Source organism: Micrasema longulum, unplaced genomic scaffold, assembly GCF_059751315.1.
Source record: "Micrasema longulum isolate JH-2025_06_02 unplaced genomic scaffold, ASM5975131v1 h1tg002339l, whole genome shotgun sequence".
In the NCBI taxonomy this organism is placed as follows: domain Eukaryota; kingdom Metazoa; phylum Arthropoda; class Insecta; order Trichoptera; family Brachycentridae; genus Micrasema; species Micrasema longulum.
In genome coordinates, this window is record NW_028279489.1 from 81,198 (window position 1) to 105,582 (window position 24,385).

General features: G+C 31.8%; 1 protein-coding gene across 1 annotated transcript in view; it reads left to right on the top strand.

Annotated features, from left to right (window-relative positions):
• Positions 1 to 20,587, top strand: part of LOC148272410 (acyl-CoA Delta-9 desaturase) — a 32,824-nt gene extending 12,237 nt beyond the window's left edge. Inside the window, exons 2-7 of the mRNA XM_088240079.1 lie at positions 892 to 1,052; positions 7,346 to 7,476; positions 13,881 to 14,086; positions 15,294 to 15,482; positions 15,596 to 15,702; positions 18,833 to 20,587. Of these exons, the coding sequence (XP_088096205.1) occupies positions 911 to 1,052; positions 7,346 to 7,476; positions 13,881 to 14,086; positions 15,294 to 15,482; positions 15,596 to 15,702; positions 18,833 to 19,041 (984 nt within the window). The 5' untranslated portion in view covers positions 892 to 910 and the 3' untranslated portion in view covers positions 19,042 to 20,587. The remainder of the gene's footprint in view (positions 1 to 891; positions 1,053 to 7,345; positions 7,477 to 13,880; positions 14,087 to 15,293; positions 15,483 to 15,595; positions 15,703 to 18,832) is intronic.
• The last annotated feature ends 3,798 nt before the right edge of the window (positions 20,588 to 24,385 follow it).

Sequence of the window (24,385 nt, forward strand, 5' to 3'; positions counted from 1 at the left end):
TGCACTAATAATACCATTGATGCAGGCATGTGCAAGAAACAAATCTAGCTGTAATATAAATGAAATATATTTTCATAAACTTTCTTTAAATGTCATATAATATTTGGACGACAGGATTTCACTCCAAAACAAAATAACCAGCCAGCTTTTAAACAAAAAATGAACTTTTTCATGTAATGACTACTAACATAAACATAAAAAAATAGATACACACACTTCAGGATTCCAGTAATTAAAAAATAAACGCGCTGTTTTTTAGTAGAGTAAATAATGATTAAATTTTGTGCGTATTTGAATTATATGTATATTTATTATATATTTGAAAAATATTATAAACGAGTACATGAAAATAACATTTTCAAATGTATAAATTTATATGTATTTATATAATATATTTTCTTTACTAATTTTGTGGAAATCTTTTAATGGTTCTAAATTTATACACTATATCTGTTTGTTTACTATAAATATGTGTGTAGAACTGTTGGTTTCCCAAATAAAATAAAATAAATAAAATAAAAATATATTTATAAATTCAAACAATCACTAAGATAGACCAGATATTGTCTTGAGGTAATAATTATTATTTAATTTTTGTCCTAGCTGTAATTTTTTTGGTTGTATTTTATTTTTATTTTACCTGTATATGCATGTATTATAAAGAAATGTATTAACCATTGTTAAATGGACTTAATACGTCCGTAAATAAATACATAAATTATCACCTAATCCGAAACGCTTACAAGAAAACGAAAATAATTTTAAAAAGTGAGAGCTCCGCTTATGTTCGAAACATTTTTTTCATTAAATGTCGAATTAATTTCATAAATTATTTAGAATTTACAGCGAGAAACAATGAGCGTACTGAATGACAATTTGATACATTTGCAGGTAACAAGAGTAAGCCAGAATGACAGCAACGAACCCGAATAGCGCAAACAAACGGGAAGCCAACTGGCCCCACGTGCTGTTCTTCATCCACATCCACGTGCTGTCCATGTATGGACTCTGGCAGGCCTTCACGGACGCCAAACTCCTCACCAACATCCTCTGTAAGTTGACAATGCCCTAATAATAATTAGCTTCATTTTACATAATCGTTTTTAATAAAATCTCTCGCACTTTAATGCGCCATTTTCAGTTCGCTCCTCTCAGGAAGGTTTCAATGCGCTTTATTTCAGTTTTAAACTTGTAAATGGTTGTATAATTAATATTGTGTTTAAGGTTATTGTAATTTTTAGCACAATCTCATTGCTGAGCAATCGGCTTTTAAAAAAGACATCGTGATAAAACTTAATTTCTAAAACCTTTTTAATGAATTCGTTATGAATTTTTACAATAACAATAAGTACAAATTTTGACCAATAAGCCCGCCAAAGTGTATTTATTTTGTACTTGAAGTTTTAATAAACAAGCAAATTCAAAATCTAAAGAAATTTTTTGAACACGTGTAAAAACTACATTAAGTTTCAATTAGTATAAATGTATTATTGTTTTATGTTTTTCTCTTTTTATATCCTATGTTTTTTTTTCTCATGTACTCGTTTATTTAAAATTATATAAACTCTTATAAATAAATAACTAAAACAGTGTATGTCACTCTCCAAACACAAGAGTAAGTAAGAGTCTCTTTTTTTGGAGAGTTACAGTGATAACATTTACTAGATGTATAAAAGTAGATCTGTTCAGAATTTTAAAAAAACATGTCCCTTTTATGAAATTTATTAATTAAAAATAAAAAAATGTTGGTAACTGATGAATCAACATTAATTTGTTGAGAAAGGTATAATAGTGACCTTGGTTGGTATATTCACGCAGTACCTTATATTATGCAGTTCATTGCATAACAACAAACCTGACCCACGATAAACCAGTTGCAGTTGGAGTAGTGATGGTGTAAAGTAGGCTTGTGGCAGATTGGCCAGAATTCGCAATACCAGAACCTTTAAATGGATATGGAAGTAGTTTATTAAGCGGATTGTGAAAACTTGAAGCGATACTTATGATCACATTAAGGTAACAGTGACAAAGTCTCTATTTTGAAAATATTTGTATTCGCAGAATTATCTATTACAGTGTAGGTTAGATGTAACGCGAAAATGGAATAACTATGTAGAATTTTATTTTACTTCACAAAACGAAAATACTCATTTTAATAACTGTTAAACAATGTCGAAACTGTCTTTCCCAAAGTGGGTATTAACGCCTCCTTGTGGGCGCTGAAGGCCTTATGGGAGGCGGTAGAAGACCTAGAGAAAATTGGTGCGGGTTGAGATGGTCTTAGGTAGCGATGGCTTATTAAAAAACTCGAAATTCTCAATGACAACTTTAGATTGCCCTCAACTCTTTGAGAGAATTAAAAAACGAATCCCTCAACAAATAACTTGGCTGCAATTTTTTTTTTCTTGTTGACATATATCAGCACACACAATAATAGGAATGCAACACATTTCATAACATTTTTTTGCAGAAAGTCATGTTTATTTTCTTAATCTGAACAGATACAAAAAAAACTTAGTTGAAAACAATAATACTTTACTTTAATCTAACTTACGAATAAAAAATTGTTAAATATGTTACAATCTATTTTATAAAGCCTACATATTTTTGCTTAATGAACCTTCGTATTTAATTAATATTTTTAGATTTTTATTTCAACTTCTATTTGTCACGTTTACCCATATACCTCTTGTGCATTAATTTAAACATAAAAATAATAATACTGATTACGATATTACTGTTATCTCCAAACGGTTTTTATTTATATTTATAATTGAATCTAAAATCTAAGTTATTTTAATATATCACATTTTCTTTTGTTTAAAAAAACTATTCTGGGGATGCTCCATGTAAATCTGTTGGCGATAAGCTTTTTTTTTTAAATACCGTAAAAAAATAACTTTTTTTTTTGTTTTAATATCTAGATATTTATTTAATTTTGATTTAAAAGTAGAATGATATGGATTAGCCCTAGACAAGAACGCTTTTTTTGATAGGACAGGTTCTAAGGTTCGATCCCTGGGAGGATCGACATGAAATATTGGTTTTACACAGCGATATTTCATTGTCCCTGGACTGAAACCTAAAGCGTAAGACTAATCACATTACATTCCTGTATACGATAACGTACGATAGAGATACGCTGCATTTATTTTATAAGGGTTTAATGATGATGAAATGAATAAATATGACAATTTAGACACGTAACTATTATAAACTTCATAATTTATAACCATCTTTAGCCATTTTCATATTACTATTAGTGCAATATGTTAATAAGTTTTGCGCAATGTAAAGCATTATTTAAATTTAAATAAAATGCAAATAATATCCTATTCTCTCGGTTTAAGTGACACGTATAAATGATGTTAAAATATCTTAATATTTCTAGCCTCATTCATTCTATATAAAACGTGTAATTTTCTTTGTAATATTGTCATGTGAGACGGCAATCCAACACCGCGTAACTCAAATTTGACCACTTTAGAGGAGAGAGATTTAAACTTCTTTTGTGTGTGTTCAGTTAAATTAAGGATTTTTAAAAAAACAAGCATCTAAAACTTACTTTAATCTACCTGAATGTTAAACAAGAATCCACAATTTCGCTGAACACACATGAGGGAAAATGTATTTATCTCGATTCTCAATTTACACACCCAAGTTTCTTCCGAGACATGTATTCTCGAAACTTAGACTTTTGCTGATTTAGGCCCTCTGTAAAAATCACTCTGACTATTTCTGTTTTGCTTATCTACGCATATTACCTACTTGAAACTTCGTGTTTTCCCCTAAGCCTATTATAATTTTAATTATGTACCTACTTACTTATATATAGAATTGAATCTTTATATTTATAAAGCAAAATATCATTTGATACTTTATTCTTATTCTTGTTTATTATACAAGTACCTACATGTTAACTTGTAATAAAATAAAAATCTTTAATTTAAATTTTATACCTGTCATGTAAAAGTCCTCTGGGCGTATATAAATAAGAAATGAAAAAAATACCCAAAATCACATTTTTTTTCGAGTTACGACTATTTTATCAGCTGCGCGAAATATGTAAATACATTTATCATAGTGTGCGTTTTCAATGACTAATAATTATTCGCATAATCTTTGAAAATACCGCAGTCTTAAACCTAAACAATAACATTCCAACTCTTTTCATCTAGCGAAAATCCCGTCAATTTCAGCCTTTTCTTGCACTCAACCTGCGACAAGGTCACTCTAGGCATGCAATTTCAGCGCAACAATGCACTTAAATGGTTTTATACTGTTTTTGTTACATTTTGTATTATCGTGGCATTATGACATCGAATCATTATGCTATTACACCTGCTTCTATCATTTTTTTTATTCGTTTATTATTCCAAAGTTCAGTACATTACAAATTATCAACAAAAAAATATTTTTATTATGCCTGTAAAGGGGATGATTGGTCTGTTCAACAGCCTACGAAAGAGGTGGATCTTTTCCATGCTGGGATTACCAGTTTTAGACTCTTTCTCTATGTATCATAATTTATATTAATGATTTCTTTATGAATTTAGTTGTCTACATTTTTTCTCTTCACATTGTTGCTGTTTTATTTCAGTTAATTTTTTTTTTTCAGTTAAGTTGTCTTTGTTTGCTTTAATTTTTATGGACTAATAATTATTGTACCTTTTTAATCTATTGTGAACTTTTTTTAAACATGCGTTTATAAATGCTAATTATATTTGTACAGTGTAATGGACAGTTGTGTTATATTGTACACTTTATTGAATAAATCTACAAATTTAGACATTTTTTGCTTTACGTGAATACTTTTTATGTCAATAAAAAAATACGACATTGATTGATTTTGGTGTCTTGAGATTTTCAAAATATAATATCTTCGTTTTATCCACGTTTTTTTTCCTAGGCAACATGCGTTTTTCATATGAAGAAGTATTTTATTTTACATAAATATTTTACAAGCCCTCCGCGGGCTTTTACATTTTTCTCAATTATTATCTCATTAGGTTTATATATTTGTAAACTCTAAAGCGATAAGCTAAATAAATACAAAATACAGATGGAAAAAAATACATACAAATAAAACAGAAACATATATTTTGAAATGATTCTACTGTGCATAAAAGCCGTTATCATTGGAGTTATTAAAAAAATATATATATCATCATTCCACGTGGCAGTTTATTGGTCCATCAACTGCCGCATATCTTGATTATTTTTATCTTACGTTTCAGTTGGTAGTCCAGGAACTGCAAAACATATTTTTAAATAAGTGTTTCCGGGACTTTTCTTGGGAAATTACTTGAGTGTTATTCCGGGATTTACTCAAGATCATTATTAAGTGTAGTTATTTCATTCAATTTAAACTTATTCTGATATTTATTAATAGTAAATAGGGTTTTCGCGGAATTATAATTGTGGATGATAATGCCAGCTTATTTCGTAATTTAATTAATGATAGTAAGAAGTTATAAGTTTGTTTTACTTTATCCAGTAAAATACGAATATGTTCGGTATTAATATAATTGCAAATAATTTATGGTAATTTATGTCGGTCGTGAAGTCAAATATACAAAATACAAAGTAAAGGTTCAATACTAAAATACCTGCTTCTAATCGCTTATGCAAACTACTATTATAAACGTATAATATATATTAGTATCTTACTACGAGTAAATACGCGGGGTTACTATTTTTATGGATAACATAAATAGCGCCATTTTCTTCAAGAGCGCTTTACAATCTGATACAATTAGTAAAAAAATTATAATTATGGAATTATATGTATTTTTTTATTAAAACCATTCATTTCGTCCTCATATTTCATGTATTTATTCAAACGATTAAGAGAATAGGTAGGTTTTAATAGGAAACGCGGGCTCACTTTTCTTCATACAAACGTATTACCGTATTTTTTCCTTGGATTATGACACGAGAGCAATGTTTTTTTGGCGCATATAGATATTTACTATTGACTTTACCATCTTTATCGTTTTGCTTTTTTGATAAATTATTTACTATGGGAACTAGAACCATCCAAAAAATCGTAAAAGCGCCCAGTTTTATCTGCTGTCTTCGGACGTACAGTAAGTACATACAAATGATAACTATTTTTTTAAAATCCAAAGGTGCCAACACAAAATTTCATTGTTATACTCTTTCTAAAAATAAACATCAAATTCGGTTCAGTTAAGAGGTGCGGAAAACGAGAGAATGTAACGTCAATTTTGTTTATTTAGTTAGGCATAATCAGTCCGACGTGCAGTTGTCTTTTTCGCACAGTATCAGGGAGGTATCTACGAGAGAATGACAAAAAATCACTTCAATCTTAGTTTCACAGCTAGTTCATATGAAATATTATACAATGACGTACCTATACGTAAGCCAACATAGTTTGTATTCCACCCTTTGTGGAAAACGCAGCCAGTGTAATTCCTAAAGTAGTAGAGTAGGTTACACCAAAAAAAATATAAAAATTTATGTACCGTATTCTCATCGCTATGGTTTTTCAAAGTGATGTAATTTTGAAATTACTTCGCCCATAAAGTCATTTATTCTCGTCGGTGAGTTTTCGTGACATTTAAAAGTAGAGCCCCGTAGCTATCAATACATACTAAACGTTGAAAAATTGCTTTCCGGGAACCGGAAATCTATCACAACATATTTCAACGCTGTAATTGATTGATTGATTTACAAGACCTTTGACGTCATTCAAAGTATGTAGTTCGTTTTGATTAAAACCTGTTTTATATTTTCGAGAAACTGCGCCGTGCCGTACAATTAAATGCTTTAATTTTTGCAGCGTGTGCGTGTAGGAAAACAATTTTTATATTCAATTTTCCGTGGCACTGAACTTATTGATTGATTAAAAATTATTATGGATTGAGATGTTAGTTTAGTCTTTTTTTGTAAAATCTTTCACAAACTATTCCAACAATAAACATTTACCAAATATTAATTATATCAATGATATTCTCGTTTTCAGTATCATAGAAAACCTTGTTGATATAGTTATTATACAATAACTTTATTAATTTTAACGATGCTAATTTTATCATTAACGTTAAGAAACTAATGATTTTCATTGCAAATATTATGTTAAAAATTGTGTGCTTATTTCGCTTGTTTCTTTTCAATCGCGGTCTCCGTGGTGTAATGGCTAAGACACTTGACTTACAAATGGAAGATTCCGGGTTCGATTCCCGGTAGAACACAAAAAAAGAATGTGATTTTTTTCAAACCTGAATATTCTGTGCTGCAATTCACCACTGTTTTTGGGTCCTCTGGTCTGTTGTTGTGTAAAAATAAAAAGAAAAGTAATTAATTTTTTTAAATATTCTAGGTTTGGTATTATCGCTGTTTGGAATCTTGGGATCCACAAGTGGGGCACACAGACTATGGGCCCATGGCGCGTACAAGGCCTCCACTCCACTCAAGATAATACTCATGATATGCCAGACTTTAGTTGGACAGGTAACTATACAAATTTTAATAAAACAATAAGTGATACTTGATAGGAAACAGAGTAAAATATTTTGGCAAAAAGCCAACACCATGCAAAGGAACTGCAAAGGTACTCGCAAAGGTTTGCCTTTGACCTAATAAAGCTCAGCCAAAATCAAGTGAAGGTTATCATTAAAGCCCTTATAGGGCACTGAAAATTGAACAAACACGTTGCTAGAATGAATCTTTCTGAAACTTCTATTTATTTATTTTATTTTATTTCATTGGAAAGCCAACAGACATTTATACATTTATAAGAATCAATTATACCATAAATACATATCATAAAGTCCAATTAGAGGCTTCCACATAATATTGTTATTGTAAATGTTGTCACATAAAAATTATACATAACATAAAATAACTAATCATACAAAACTTATAATATTACTAGAAATGTAAATGAATATTGGTCACACAGTTGCACATTACAATAAATAATACAACTATAGTTGACCATACAGTGTTCATTTATTATGTGCCTACATACAGAACTGCACATCACCTGCATAATATAGGCTGCGGATTCAAGGCGCAACATCATAAGTTGAATTATTTTTGGAAATTTCACTTTTAAAGGAAGTTAAAGATATGTTCTAGATGTAGGTTGTGCTGTACAGATGAGGAAACGCCTATACACATTATATGTGAATGTGATGTTTTACATCATGAAAGAAGCCTTATCCTCAGAGGAACCACTGGTGTAACCTGAGGATGTTAAAGAGCTTGCCCCTACCTAATAGCCCTATACTTTACGGATCTGGGCTTGTGGGGAAAGATTTAGCAAAATAAGAACTTCCACCTATCACACACTAGCCAGGTTCTTTAAATACCTGGGGTTAGAGGGCGATAATTATTTACGGGGACCGTCATAATAGATCTTTACAGGTCGTAGTGACGTTGGGAGCTTAAACCAAAGCACTAACCCCCCCCCTCTAAGAATAAGATACTTGATAATACCAGATTTATTTATTTTAAACACATTTTCTCTCATTTGTATATTTAAGCCGTTACTTAGCTTTTTCTGTTTTAAATGGATTTTCCAATCCAACCAGTAGCTGCAAAAATAAATAATTTATTTTCATTTCAATCATGCTTTTCCATAGCAAACATGTAATCCTACGACACGCACAGGCGGTTGTTTTTTTTTTGGTGCGGTATTTCGTTTCGTTTTTTTTGTTTTGTCCTTTTCGTCTAATAAGTATTATTTATTTTATTTAATATAATTGTCAATATTTACAAAACATTATCAATAAAAAAAAAAAAACATATATACTAGTATCATGTAGGCTAAGCTGTGTATATATACTACAATTCTAAAATATTGAAAATACTATATCACTAAGCAATACATATTCATCATCTTTATCCATTTCCCAATTCGCACATAGTGGTGCAGAAAGCACTTCATTAACTCCAATGAAGAAGTTCAATGCTACGGAAAATCGGACATAAAAATATTTTCTTACATGTGGTAAAAATTAGAGTATTTAATTAGGATGTTCAGCACTTCGGGAAATTGGATACAAAGATGTATTCTTACGCGCGGTAAAAATTAGAACATGAATTGAATGCGAAGTTTCTTGAAAATGTATGAAAAAAAGCAATGATTTCAATAAAAGTAAACTACTTTGCATGACGTCACTAGTTCTTCCTTATCAACCAATGATAAGAGAGTTGTGGTAGATTTCCGGCTTACGGTAAGTCAACTGACCAATCGAAGAAGGGGAAGAGAACTTGAGACGTCACGCGCAAAGTAATTTCAAAAATACAAAACTTTAAAAAATCATAATTTACATTTTTCATTATACTCTTCCAACTTTTGCGAATAATATCAGAGGAATAAATCTTAGATAATAAGAACACACGTACAACTTATTTTCCACTGTATTGTGTACTGAATTTTAAAAAAACAACAAATGTAATTCTATCTTTTTTGTGTAGTTAATTCTATAATTGAATAAAATATATGCATATGAAATTGTAGCGACGAATCACGTCTAGTATGTATTTTTGTTGAATTACCTAATAAAATAAAATAACGCTGATAATACGGAACATAATAAAATATAAAAAAATTGGCCTAGTTTAATAGTCTAAAATAATTACTAAACTTCCTCATTGTGAAGTTTCTCGGAAATGTATGAAAAAAATATTTAAATGAAAATTAACCATGTTTGAGTATGTCCAATTCGAACTACGTCACAAGGTCACTCGGATAAACCAATGATAGTGTGTTGTGATAGATTTTCGGTTTCTTGGAAAACAACTCTACAATCAGCAAAACTCTCCGACAAAATGACGTTACGTGCGGAGTAATTGCTAAATTACAAAACATTAAAAAATACGATAATTTTTTATTTTTTTTTAATTTTGGCTTAGTTTTGTTAAACAGGCAGCGTAAACAACGAGAAGGAATAAGCATAACATATGCAACTAGGCAATTATAGTGAAGACGATACTTGCTACAAAGTGGCGTTCATTTCAATATTCCCGTCGAAAGTGAAATCTACCGGACTTGAATCAAAATTCTTATCATTTGCCCGAGGTGCCGTACTGCGTCCATAATACAATCAAAATTTCGCTTATTGAATATTCAGAAACCAATTATAATAATAATTTGATTCATCGGAATGTTTGATTCGAGGTTTCTTAATTGTAACCATACGACACGCCGATGGCGATGTCGTAATTTACATTGTCAAAATAAAAGTCAATAGAACTTTGAGAATTAATTCAACGATTGCGAGAAAAGATAAATATTAACACAATTGAGAAAAGAAAGCCCGAATACTTTGGACATTTTAATCTGAAAAAGATTCACAAAATTTCAAGGGTGTTGATAGAAAACGCAGTGTAAGAAAATGCAGTGGTTTTACAGCAGCTAAAAATCATTTTTAAAACTACTGTTGACCTGTACCGAGGAGTGGCGCTATATAAATAATGAGAAGCAGAATTTAACGAATATATTAGGGGTATATTTCAGAAGTGCATTTGGATGCCCAAATTAAAAAATGCCTAAGTCCATTTTTGTAGTTCTGAAATATTTCAAGTTTAAGTGTTTATTTTGTTCCTGAAATGTTAAATGACAGAATTTCGGAAAATTGAAAATACGCATTGTAAAGTTTTTTCTTCTTCCTTACTTTAAGGTCAAAAATACACAATTGTTACATGTTTAGTAACAAAATTATTGCTTGTAAAAAAGTAGACTTAACCCTAAGGTCAAGACTCAGAGATTTTAAAAAAGTATTTAAAGGACTAAGGGATTTTTTCTCGGGAAAAAAACTCTTGAACTAAGAGATTTTTAGGACTTTTAAATTGAAATAATATTTTTTAATATTTTTTCAAACACCGAATTCAATATGGGTATTCTTTATTGAAAAATTATTTGTGAGATGAGAGATGAAAGGTGGCTTTTTTAAATATAAAACCAAGCAACTTAGAAACACGAAGGAAATCGAAATTACTAAACTAAGCAATCTGGCGCCCCCTGGAAACGACAATAGTCGGCCAATCCTTTCACCACCGCTTCAGCCACAGCCACTTCAAAGGTCCAAATACTTGTATAAAATAACTTATTCGGTTAACATACACCTTACTGACTGTTAAATATATGTACCTAAAATACGCGTTCCATAACTTTTATTTAGTTTAATACTCAATTTAATTCGTGTTTGTTACTTGTTTTTGTAACAAACCGTTCTTATTTCGTCATTTTCTAAATCTAAATTTAAAAAAAATATCTGACCTTTCGTGTTAATTTGAATTCATTGTTCACCTACTTAGGTAATTACTATCTTTATGAAAAATTATGCACATAAATTGCCGGAATTGGGAAAATACAGACATCACAAATTTATACATTTGAAAAAAAGCTTATTTATGCATACTATTACTTTTTTTTACATGTACTATAAACCTACTTTTATTAATAAATAATAACACGCAATTTTTCAGTGTTCCTAAATACTGTGAAAATGTTTTATAATGTATCTTGATATAAGATAATTAACTAATGAAACAATTCAGACCAAAATAGACACCAAGTCATCGGAACAATGCGCACCATCCCTCGGTTACAGCAATTCCAGGAATAAGCGAGCAGCCTGTTGGCCACATGTCCGGCTACGATACCTACGGTCTACAATAGCTAACCTTCGGATATCTTCCTTTCTTAACCATAATGTTGTAACAGTGCTTTATTTATTTATTGTTTGCTTTTTTGCATGAACACTTGACAAATTATCTACTCTTCTTAATGTTTATTTTTTTTAAATTTATTAATATAATTTCAAGTTGCTATAATTCCACTCGTCCATGCGCTTTGTAACTGCAGAACGATAGGTAATCTTGCTTCAATATGTAAATGTTATCAACCATAAATTTTGTAAATGGGTTCTTAAATTTCAACACTCCATGCGCTCAGTAGCTGCAAGACTTATTATCAACTCATTTTTTTTAAATTAGTTTTTTTAATGTTTTTATTTTAATATCATTCAAACAATTTACTTCATTGTCAAATTAAAACAAAATGTAAATGGGGACTAGATTACTTACCGTCCATGCGCTCTGTAGCTGCAAGACGTGCTGTAACCTAGTTCCTATGTGTTAAAATTTAAATATATCATAATTGGAAAGGAGAAACTAGAATCCCAATCGTCCATGCGCTCTATAGCTGCAAGACGTGCAGGGATACTTATTTATTGTATAGCGCCCTTGAGGTGGATTTTACAAAAATGAAGCTATATAAATTATCCAACTATAGAGTATATATAACGCAGTTAGAGGGTTAACGGGGGAAATCCTGTCCTTATCTACAAAAATTGATAAATACAAAAGACCAAAAGAAGAAAACTCAAAATATTGTTAAGTATAGAAGACCATAAAACCAAAAAGGCATAAACCGTAAAGAGGCATTCAATTACCGTATCTACAAAAGCATCAATAAATAATTTATTAAATCCCATAAACGACAGGATAACTTGTTGATGTATATATTATACCTGTACATTCACATATCTGTTTCTTGTAAATTAATTATTTGTCATTAACATCTCGAGATTGATACGGTCTCTTATATTGTATAATGATCAGTTTATTGGTAGTAAAACCCATTTGATTATATTCGTGAATCAATTTTGAACATCAGCGACGTTCGTGAGTAATCTGCGATGTATCTTTAAGGGTCGAGTATAATTATTACCTTTGAATTGATACTGAAATTTCAATGTTATTCTCTATAATCAGAATATTGGATACATCAACAATATTTTAAATGTGTCCAGAAATTTGACTATCGAAAGATTTTATCAAGATTTACACTTTCTTTTATGATTCGTTTCGTTTATGATCTTTCATTAGCTGGTGATGATCACTTTACTATACTGTAGCATTTACTATTCTGGCATTGATTTTGATAAAAAAATACAAACATGACAATCTTTTCAGTGTTTATTTCAATATGGAGACATTCTTAGTCTTAAGAGAAACAAGGTCTTACTATTCTTCATACAAACGTATTTTCTCCTTGGATTGGTACTAAAGCAATAATTGTTACATTCTATACATATTTATCTCCATTTATCTCCATAGTTTTGCTTTTTTAATCAATTGTTTCTAATGAGAGCTCGGCCTATCCAAAAACCCATTTTTTATGTCGTCTTCGGACAAATACAATACAAATAAGATAATTAATTTTGAATAAAGGAAAAAAAAACGACATAGAAAATTTTATTGTTCTCCTTTATTTAAAATTTTTAAATTCATCTTACGGGTTACATGCATTTAACAAAATATTTTTACTTCTGAAATTCATATTCTACTGTTATTGATAATATTTTTAACGTCTTTTGTAAAGGTTGTCTTAGGCTTTTGCTTAGTTTTGTCCGGTAATTTATTGTATGACTCTTTCGTACAAACAAAAAAAAATAGTTTCAGTTTTGGTGTGCGGAAAACGGGACAGCGAAATGTTGATTTTGTTGATTTTAGTTGGACAAAATTAGTCCGAGGTGCAGTTGTCTTTTTCACATATTATCGGGGAGGCATTTGCGAAAGAGTGACAGAAAACAATGTTTAATTAAATAGCTATTAATTTTTTGGCATCGCATATGCTCACAAGAACTTAACTTAAAACCTAAAAATTGAAACTTAACAGTTTACCCTACTGTTAATACCCTTCTTAATATTGGGTGCAGATAAATAAATTATGCGAATGATATTTGTTATGATCATTTGTTTTTTTTTTACCAAACAGTTCAAACCGGGACATTACGTATTTAAAAACTTCATCAGTTAATCTTTTTTTTCTTAAAATATTGTCGGTATCAAAGTGTTTTTAATTGTTTGTTTCTTGAAAAATAAGTAATTTGTTTCAGGGATCAATCTACAACTGGGTAGTTGACCACCGCCTTCATCACGAAACCTTCGGGACAGATTTAGACCCTTATAATCACAATAAAGGATTCAGCTTCGCACACTTCTTCACTCACCTGCAGTCCCTCAGCCCCAAGCAGAAAGAGTTGGCGAAAAAAATCGATGTCTCCGACCTGGAGAGTGATCAAATCATCATGTTCCAACACAAGTAATATTCATGTTTACCCTTTGCGCACATAATTATCATTGAGATCATCAAAATGAGGCAAAGACATTTTATTGTGGCCAGTAAGACCTGCAGAAGGTTGCAGATAATATGTTTACCACATTCACAATCCAAGGAATGAAATAAAAAAATATTAGAGTATTTTATTTGCAAAAAAATATTCGCTGACAATGCCAAAACTCTAGTACCAACATTAGAAATAATTATTATTTACCAGTGTACATTTGGTCGAATACATTTACAAATACGGTCTGGTAATTTGAAAGTCTTCAAATTTCTTGAACACGCGGATGTTTAATATAATTATTTGTATTTTTTTTGTGTACTTATTATATCAAACGTATTGTGATATGTTTTATATATTTACGGACTTATTTAGTTCATTGGCAAACAAATTTCGTTACATTACATACAGGTACAATTTAAATAAAATACAACTAAAGAAAATTAAAGCTAGGACAAAAGATAAAATATTAATTACTACCTCAAGATCTGGTCTATCTTAGTGATTGTTTAAATATAGAAAGACTAACACCAAAAAAGTCCAGATCTTGTCTGGAGTTTACAATACGGCGCAATCAGGACATTGGTGCATGCAAGCCATTGTTTGTGCTGTACAACGCTGTACAACTGTAAGGAACAGCACATTATTATTTCGCAACCGGCGGATCGGAACATTGAATGCCGCTTGTTCCAGTAACGATGGTTCATCAATTAAGCCATTTACCAAATTAAACATAAATATAGAGTCAATGTTATTTCTACGTTTTTGTAGACTTGAGATTTTTAACATTGACTCCATTTCTCCGTGAGTGTAATCTCCCCTCTCGAAGCCGATCATCCATGCTACTTTTCTTAGCCAGCGATGTTGCACCGATTCGATATTATCTATCCGGCCTACATAGAAGGGAGACCAGATCACTAAAACATAAATATTCTAAAAAAGGACGAACAAGTGAGCAATAGAGTGCTTTAACTGTGAACACATTATTAAAGTAACTAGATGTCCTGCTATCAAAATATTATAATTAAAGTAAAATTGAATTAATGTAAGTTCGAGCTGTGCACCAGCCAACAGTTTAGAACTGCTTACTATTTATCTCATGATCATGACATTATTGTAGATAATATATCTTGTCAACATAGCATCCCTTATAATTTTCGTTCACTTTATGTATTTATGATTCAGGTTCTATTTCTGGTTGCTCTACCCTATCGTGTTCCTGCTTCTTCCCATCAATGCTCCCGTGGAGTACTGGGGAGAGTCCATCATGAACTCCGTCTTTATCGTTGGCTTTCTCCGGTATGCCATCGTCCTCCACGCCGCCTGGTTCATAAACAGCGGAGTCCTGGTTTGGGGTCTCAAACCTGGAGAAAAGTAAGTATTTTCCGTATATTTCAACTCAAAAGAATGATTTCAGCATTCCAACATAAATTGAATAGTTTTTACTATACTTATTTACACGATTTTTCTCATGTTTTTCTTTCCAGGTATCCTGCAGATACAAATATGGTTTTCATACTAACCAAGAGTAACTGGCCCCAATATCATTACATGCTTCCTTGGGACTACAAAAGTGGAGAATATGGATCATATGGTAAGGTTTGCGCTAGTATTTTTAACCTAGCAGTATTTTTTTTTACCCCGGTTGAATTATAGAGAGGGCAGTAATTTTGCCAGATAAAATTCTCAAAGTTTTATGACATTTAATGTTCGTCCCTCGACCAAAATGACAGCTTCAATATTTAAGGTGTATGCTTGTCCCCGAATAAGTTTTTTCTAAAACTGCATGGAAATACTATTAAAATTTTTGCATGATGTGTCTCCATAATAAATGAGATTAAAAAATAAACTACTACTACCAGCACACTATTTCCCCGTAGGGGTAGGCAAAGAGAATAGACCGCCATACACGTCTATCCTGGCATACATTTCTAGCTTCTTCCACATTCATATGGGCCTGCCACACACTCGACGAGTGGCATGGGAAGTAGCGAGGAAAGGAGGCAGAGACGTAGTGTGGAATCGAGAATGTTCAAAAAAAATTCCTGAAAAAACTAGAATACAAATTTCATTTGCATTTTCCAAATTATTTAGCTTCATTAAAATTTTATAACCTTGTTTCATTAGCACACAGAAGAGATATGTTTGATCAGATCCTGCTTTATAAAATTGTCAATAATAAATTCGATTCCCCGGAACTCATTAATCTACTTGCTTACCGTGTCCCCTCCAGGCCAACTAGACTCTCTGATATTTTCTATATTCGTAAATTTAAAACTAATCATCGGAAACATTCTACAATCCCTCGTATATGTGAAACATTTAACAAAAAATTTAATAGTCTCGATATATTTAACACTCCATACAATATGTACAGAAGAGAATTAATAGGCTTGATTCATGCTCTTCATTCATAATTCGTTTAATCAATAAATCAAATGCAATTTTCCACTCTCACTTTCCTTCAATCATCCTTTACCACTCCTTATCAATTTCCTTCTTTTCCTTTCCACTATCTCCTTGTTTTGTCCATATTTATCTTATTTTAATATATAGTATATTTATTATTTATATAGTTTAAACTTCAAGCCGTCGTCGCTTTATTACAGTATTATTTAGTGAATACATATAATTGGATGGCAGGCCCTACTATGTATACATTTTATATATATATATATATATATATATATATTTTAAATATTCATTTAACCTGTACATCTGTTTGTATTCGAAATAAATAAAATAAAAAATAAAAATTACTCGTCATGCCGCACGTCATGCTCTTCGTCGTGCCCGCCGCTCCCTATTTTGTCAGTTTTTGAGCGCGAGTCAAAGTTCCGGCAATATGAGCGCGAGTGGTTGGCCACACAATCGCGCGATCGCAGTACGCATTGAGCTCTCATACAAGACGCACGCTTTATTTTTGAATGACGTATATATGTTTGCATGACATTGATATGATTAGCTATACTAAAAATGCATAGCGCGTACGCTGCCACAGTTTCATCGTCCATTGTATGGCAAAGACAAATGACAAGTGCGGAGCACCGCGATTAATTGCGCGAGTAGAGCAGTGTGTGGGCAGAGAGGGCAACATCGGAAGAGGGCGGCAGCGCGAGGAGCAGAGTGAGGAGCAGCGTAAGGAGCATGGTGTGGCGGGGCTAATACATCTTGTCATACATGCCCTTCGGTTCTGCCTGCTTTTGACATGACCAAACTTAAGATTTTGGTTTATCTGATCATGCCACGTCTTTCTTGGCCGTCATCGTCTCACGTTACTGTTTATTTTCGCCATATATACTTGTTTTACCGTCCTTCCATCATGTATTCGTTCTACATGACCAAATCATCTCAGAGACCCTTTTTTAATCTTATTAATTAAACCTGACTCAAATTTACAGTCTCACCTGATTTCATCATTAGTAACCCTATCATACATTCCCACATATTTGTCTAAGAAATGGCATTTTGACCGCGTTCACTCGGCTTTCGTCCTTCCTCTGCCAATTTTTTTCTTGTATAGTTATACATTCACCAATAACTTATTATTTTACATTTGTTGTCACGCAAGTCACAACTACATGGGACTAAGGTCTGTCAGGAGTTAAAAAAGATAACATTAATATACTTTCATTATAAATATTGTTATATTGAATTCCATATTACGTATATATACATTTTTTAAACAAGGAATAACCGTCTAAGCTGTTATTTTAGAGGGTTGTCAGCGGGTAAAAAAGAAAGGATTTGGAAGGAAGTTAGAATGAAGAAAAAGGAAGAAAAAATACATCCAACACCCAGACTTATTCAGAAAAAACCTTTCTTGGATTATTTTTTGCGACTAGCGGGAATCAAACCCGCGACGCCAGTTCCGCGGTTGGCCGTCTAACCAAAACCAACTGAGCCACGTTTTTTTGAAACATCCTTCATTACATTTATTTACATTTTTATTCATTCTCAATTATGTTTTTAATCATCGTTGGCGGCCTCCGAGGTGTATTGGCTAAGACACTTGACGCACTCACAGAAGGTTCCGGGTTCCATTCCCGGTGAGAATACAAAAGTCGAATGTTATTTTTCTCAAGCCCGGGTATTATGTGCTGTAATTGGGCCACCTGGCTTTTTGTGATGCAAAAAAAAGTTTATGGTTTCATTGGATTTATGCTTATTTACACATTATATTTATTTAATTTTTGTCGAACTCATGGTTCTGACTTAAGACAGGAATTTCTAGCGGATTAGGATTGAAATAGTATAATCTACATAAATTACGTAGTCTAAGTAATTACGAAAAAAAAAATATTTTCTGCGTTACCAACTTTTTTTTACTTAAAAAAAAAAGACATCCATTTATGGGAAGAATTCTTCCAGAACCATAGTGGTGTTTAAATGTAATATGAGTTGGTAAAAATGATAGAAAAAACAAATAATCATGAAGTGTTACGAAATGACTGCCTATTCAATCAATTAAAAAAATTGTATCCATCCGATGAAGATGAATTATTTGTTTTTTTTATTTACTGCTTTCAATGCCCATATCGCCGTCAAAACAACCTAAGTATATATAGTCAATTTGTCTGTCATCCTCAATCAATTTTCCCAATTCTGACGGCGATAGGGTATGTTAGTTCATAAGTTTGTTAGTAAAACGGAAGAAACAAGTCCGATCGGGAAAACCAGCCTTGATGTTTAGTTACATTTTTACTGTGTTTTATTAATTGTAGCCACTGGTTGCTGCACCACTTTCATCCGCATCTGGGCGGCCATGGGCTGGGCCACGGGGCTGAGGACCATGAACACGGAGGCCGTGAAGCAGGCCCTGGCAGACTCCGTGAGGACTGGGAAGTCCATCCAGGCCTGCCTCAGCGAGGCGGAGGGCAGCCAGGTACTGCCAGAAGACCACTTTTTGGACAGGAGTGACATCATACAATAGGGAGCTGAAGAAGACTTGTTGGACGGATTTATAGAAATTAGTAAATTTCGCAATTTTCTTCCACGGATTTAAATTTTCTGTAATATAATGAAAATATTTTTTTTGTTGTTGGCAATAACTGCCCTACAAACAGAGAACCTAATAAAAGAAGAAGAAAAAATCAAATAAACTAAAATGATACAAATGGCTATCATTAATATACAATAATACTTACTGATTTCTTACCAAAAATAACCAAATAAATGTAATAAAAGAGTCTGACAAAATTAAAACTTATTTTTGAATTAGGCATATTATTTTTAATTAATTATAAAAAGTACCGTTTTGTTAAATTTGTTATAGTTGAAAGCTGTGCTTTTATTTTTGTCAGGACATTAGTAAACGCATTTTTTATTCCAAGTGTGTTATATTCATGTACATATTGTTATGTATTTTGGAAAAAAAACATGTTTCAAATGAAAAAAAACATGTTTCATGATCGGGTTGTGGTCCTGTGGCTAGTGTCTCGAACTCACGGACCAAAGGTCTTTAGTTCGAATCCCACTATACCCCAACTTGATTCCATTTTCTAATAGTGAGTTATTTAAAACTCGTTGAAAATGGCCCTCAAAATTAAAAATTGGGGTAAATCATTAGAACGCAAATATTTCTTTTTCAAAAAAAAAAAAAAAATCGCAGTTGAAAACTACCAATACGTTGTTATGTATAAATACAGGGTCCGTATTCTAATGGATCTACAAAGTGAAATTATGTTTTCTGTATGAAAAATATAATATCTTTAATTTTTTTTTCTAAACATGTTCAATTACAAGTTATCGTTGAAAATACTTTGAATGTTCATACAAATATACATATTTTCGTACATAAATTTCGATTTTCTTTTATACCGTCTCTATACGTACCGATAAAGATAGCGTTTATGATCGCGGCCTCAGGGCCGCGATTATGAACAGCTAGCTATCTTCATCGTTATATACTCAGACGGTATAAACTAATATCGATATTTATGTATGAAAGTGTGCATATTTATATGAAAGTTCCGTTGAACTTTATCTTCGTCGGTAACCAGAAATTGAACATGTTTAGAAAAAAAATTGTAAACATATTCTATTTTTTATATGGAAAACTTAATTTTACTTTGTAGATAAAATTGAAGATAAATTTTAACTTCCCATCAGAATACGTACCCAGGGCCACACATAGCATTTAAAATGTATTGCCTTTAATTAGTATGTATAATCATTCGTGAAAAGCAAGCACTTCTATTTGAGTGAAGGTTATAAAAATACACTTTACAATAGACAAAATTCCGTCACGAGGATTCATCAAAGTTTTTTATATGTTTTTCTTACAAAAGACTTAGTTCTGAGTATCTAAGAAATTCATATTATAAATTGGTATAAATCCGCCATTTTGATTTGAACCAAAGGGCACTTTCTGTTATAGGTAAAGTGACGTAAAAAGATTGTTTCGCACATTTCTTGTCACAATCGTTGTTATAATATTTGCATTTTATTTGTGTTAATTAAATCACCATATTTACGTTTCACTCTGTTTTATTTTCCTTGTAAAACGACTTTGATTCCCACTTTTAAGAGTTACTTCAACATACGTTGAAAGATTCCATTCGTCCATGCGATTTTAATAAGACATTTGGTATTTTTTCTTGCATACATGTAAACTATTTTATTCTTAAGTTTTGGGACAACAATACAAACCATCCTTGCGCTCTGAAGCTGCAGGACGTGTAACATAGCTCCTATTTGTAAACATAAAAAAACCTCTTCATAGTGCATACTCTCTGTAGCTGCAAGACGCTTTAGAATATTAATTGTACAACGCCCCAAAGAAGATTTTAACAAAAATAGCCTTACATACATTATTAATTGTAATAATTATAATAATAACCTTATGAGATTGGAATCGTATATGAAGGCATTTACAGGGCATTGACCTTTATTTAAAAAATAATGTAGGTGTAAAAAATACTCACTTAAACCATCCAACCACATTAAAAAAGCCCTAAATTGTCTAGACATCCATATTTCCTTATCAATGTGGTTCTGCATCTCTTTTGAAATGTCCCTCAATGTTGATACACTCCCTACACTGTTAAAAACACGCGGAAGGCTAAATTAACAAAGATTTGAACATGCTTTAAATATTATTTTAAAATATTTTTTAATTGAAGAGATTTATAGGTTTAATTTAGACTAACTTAATGATTAACTCTACAAATTAAAAAACATGTTTTATACGGCAAACACTGCACACATTCTAAAGCAGAGGTACCAGTCGATAATTTTTATTCTACTCAAATCAACATTTAAAAAAATGATAAAGATTTTCACGAATCTTTACCTTACTCAATATGTTTGCAAAACGAAATCATAGATGGCAGTGAAATACTTGATTGTTTTCATTAAATTATTAATGTTACAATAAGCTTTATTATTATTCATGTAGTACATAATATGTATTCACTTAGTACGTATTTTATGTATCTTCTCCTTTTTTCCTTTTTACAAATTAATTTCCCCAACCTTTAAATCATCATCATTCGCTTTCCACACCTAATCGTTATTCACATAGAATAACTAAATGAAACACAAATTACAAGTCAAAAAAGGAAATCTTCATTATCATTTCCTTTCCGCACCTAATGGTGAATAGGGCACTGCATTTTTATACAAATCGGAGCGTATCTTGATCATTTTTGCTACATGAAGTTAAGATGATCAGTCTTACGTTTTTAGGTGCCAGTCAAGGGACTATGAAATATTCTAGTCTAAAAACACTTTTTTTAAATATATATATCATGTCGACCATGTCGGAAATCGAACCGGAGACCTCTTGTATGGTAGGCAAATGCGCTGACCGCTATACCACGAGGTCTTTCAATGTTTAACTTAAAATTAGTATCGGTAGTTTAGTATATTTATCAACTTACTCTAAACAGCCAATGATTTATTATTATTAAAAAACATTGTTATACCCTTCTGAACCTAATAATGTATAAGGAATTGTATTTATTTACTAAATGTATTTTGGAAAAACAAAACATGTTTTTTTTTTTTTTTTTTAAAAGGAATAACCCGCTAAGCCTCTATTTTGAGGCTTGTCAGCAGGTGGGATAGAGGGGATGTGGAAGAAGGTAATGAAAAATACACCACAACACCCAGACCAATTGAGATAAAAATCTTTCTTGGATTTTTTTCTTGCAACTGGCGGGAATCGAACCCGCGACGCCAGTTTCACAGATAGCCGTCTAACCAACTGCGCCACGGCGCCTGTCTCAAATCGCAGTTGAAAACTACCAAAACATTGTTATGTATAAATACAGGGTCCGTATTCTAATGGGTACAAAGTAAAAATATGTTTTCTGTATAAAAAATATAATATATTTCTCTCGATCGTTTGTATCAAGAAGATGAACCTCAAGGTCCTCAAGAATGGTAGGCAAGCGCGCCAACAACTTCACTACGGCGGGCTTCTCTCCACTTGATTTCTTTTTTCAGTATTTTTATCTGGGAGTAGCCATCGATTATAAAACACTTAATCGGGATTCTGGTTCTATTTCAGACATGCATATTTAAAACGACGTTTTTCTATAATTTGTAAAATAATAAACATAATTTGTTTAGTATAACATGTACTATAATTATACACGATTTTTCAGGGCCATACCGCGAAACTTCGGAAAAACATTTTTTATGATGAATTTGTAAAAATATTCTAATATTTTTATTGCAAAATCTTTTTTTTTTTAAATTAAAAATTAAGATTTAAAACGTATTGAATCAACACACTGGATACGGACTAGGGAAGCGGTTGGGAAGGGGAGGGATAATGATTTGTGAAAGGGATGCTAGTCCGAGACATTAAGGATTTTATCCCCTTTTGGTATTATTTTTTTTTTATTAAAAAAATTGCTTTTAAAAGGATTTTAAAAAAATATCGTAATGAGGGATGTTTCTCGTAAGTTTCACGGACTGGTCCCGAAACACCGTGAATAACAGGCCAAATCTATCATTTATATCGATTCAAATTGACGATGATTCAAATGAACGGAGCACTAAGCACAGTAATTTCTAATAAAAATATGTCAATCGAAGCTAAACTGGCAGTGCACAACGGAGTTTTAGTCCCAACACTTATGTATGGAAGTGAAACATGGAACTGGCAGAGGAAGGATGAAAGTCGAGTGAACGCGGTTGAAATGCGATCTCTTAGACGAATGTGTGGGAAATCAATATATGACAGGGTTACGAATGATGAAATCAGGCGAGAGTGTAAATCTGAGACAAGTATAATTGATAAGATTAAGAAAGGGTCTCTGAGATGGTTTGGTCACGTAGAACGAATGGAAGACGAGAGAATGGTAAAACAAGTAAATATGGCAAAAATGATACGGCAACGTTAGACGAGGACGACCAAGGAAGACGTGGCATGATCAGACAAACCAAAATCTTAAGTCTGGTCATGTCAAAAGCAGACAGAACCGAAGGGCATGTATGACAAGATGTATGAATGTGGAAGAGGCTAGGATTGTATGCCAGGATAGACGTGTGTGGCGGTCCATTCTCTCTGCCTACCCCTACGGGGAAATGGCGTGATGGTAGTAGTAGTAGTAGCAAATGATGAATTCTTACACTTGACCTATAGGAAATCTAACATATGGAAATTCAGGATAGGGTGTACGTACCTATCATTTGACTAATCACTTTAGACACTGTATAACATTAATAGTTTACTTTTATCACGTTTGAATTCACATATTTCTTCAAATATTCGGTTTTTTTTTTGATATTCCAGTTGTGAACACTGGAGAGTGTAAATTAGTCAAAAATACCAATTCGCCTTAAAAAAAAGGCTAGCAAAATAAAATAATTGTATTAAATACTCAGTTTATAAGCTTTCTTCCATGACTTAGTTTACCGAAAAAAACAAAAACTACTCTAAATGATGACCCAATTAAAAACCTATTTTGTGTTATTATCTCGGCCACAAGTACAAATAATGATTTCTCACTTGCTCTTGATCACGTACTCCAGACACCAGTTTATTTGTATAAATTCAAGTTTTACGTGATACTGATTTACTGCGAGAGTTTCGAAAATTGCAATTAATCAATATTTAATCGTTTATTGTCACCTGGCTTCATTTTATATAACAAAAAAACTGGAAAAAAATCGTTATTTATTTTTAAACGTTTAATTTGCATTCCTAAATGCATATTTTCGTAAATCATTTTGTATTTCTTCCATTAAACGGTACACATTTACTAAAAAAAACAATTAGCTGTATTTATATACAATATATACAAGTCGGTTAGTTCTAACTT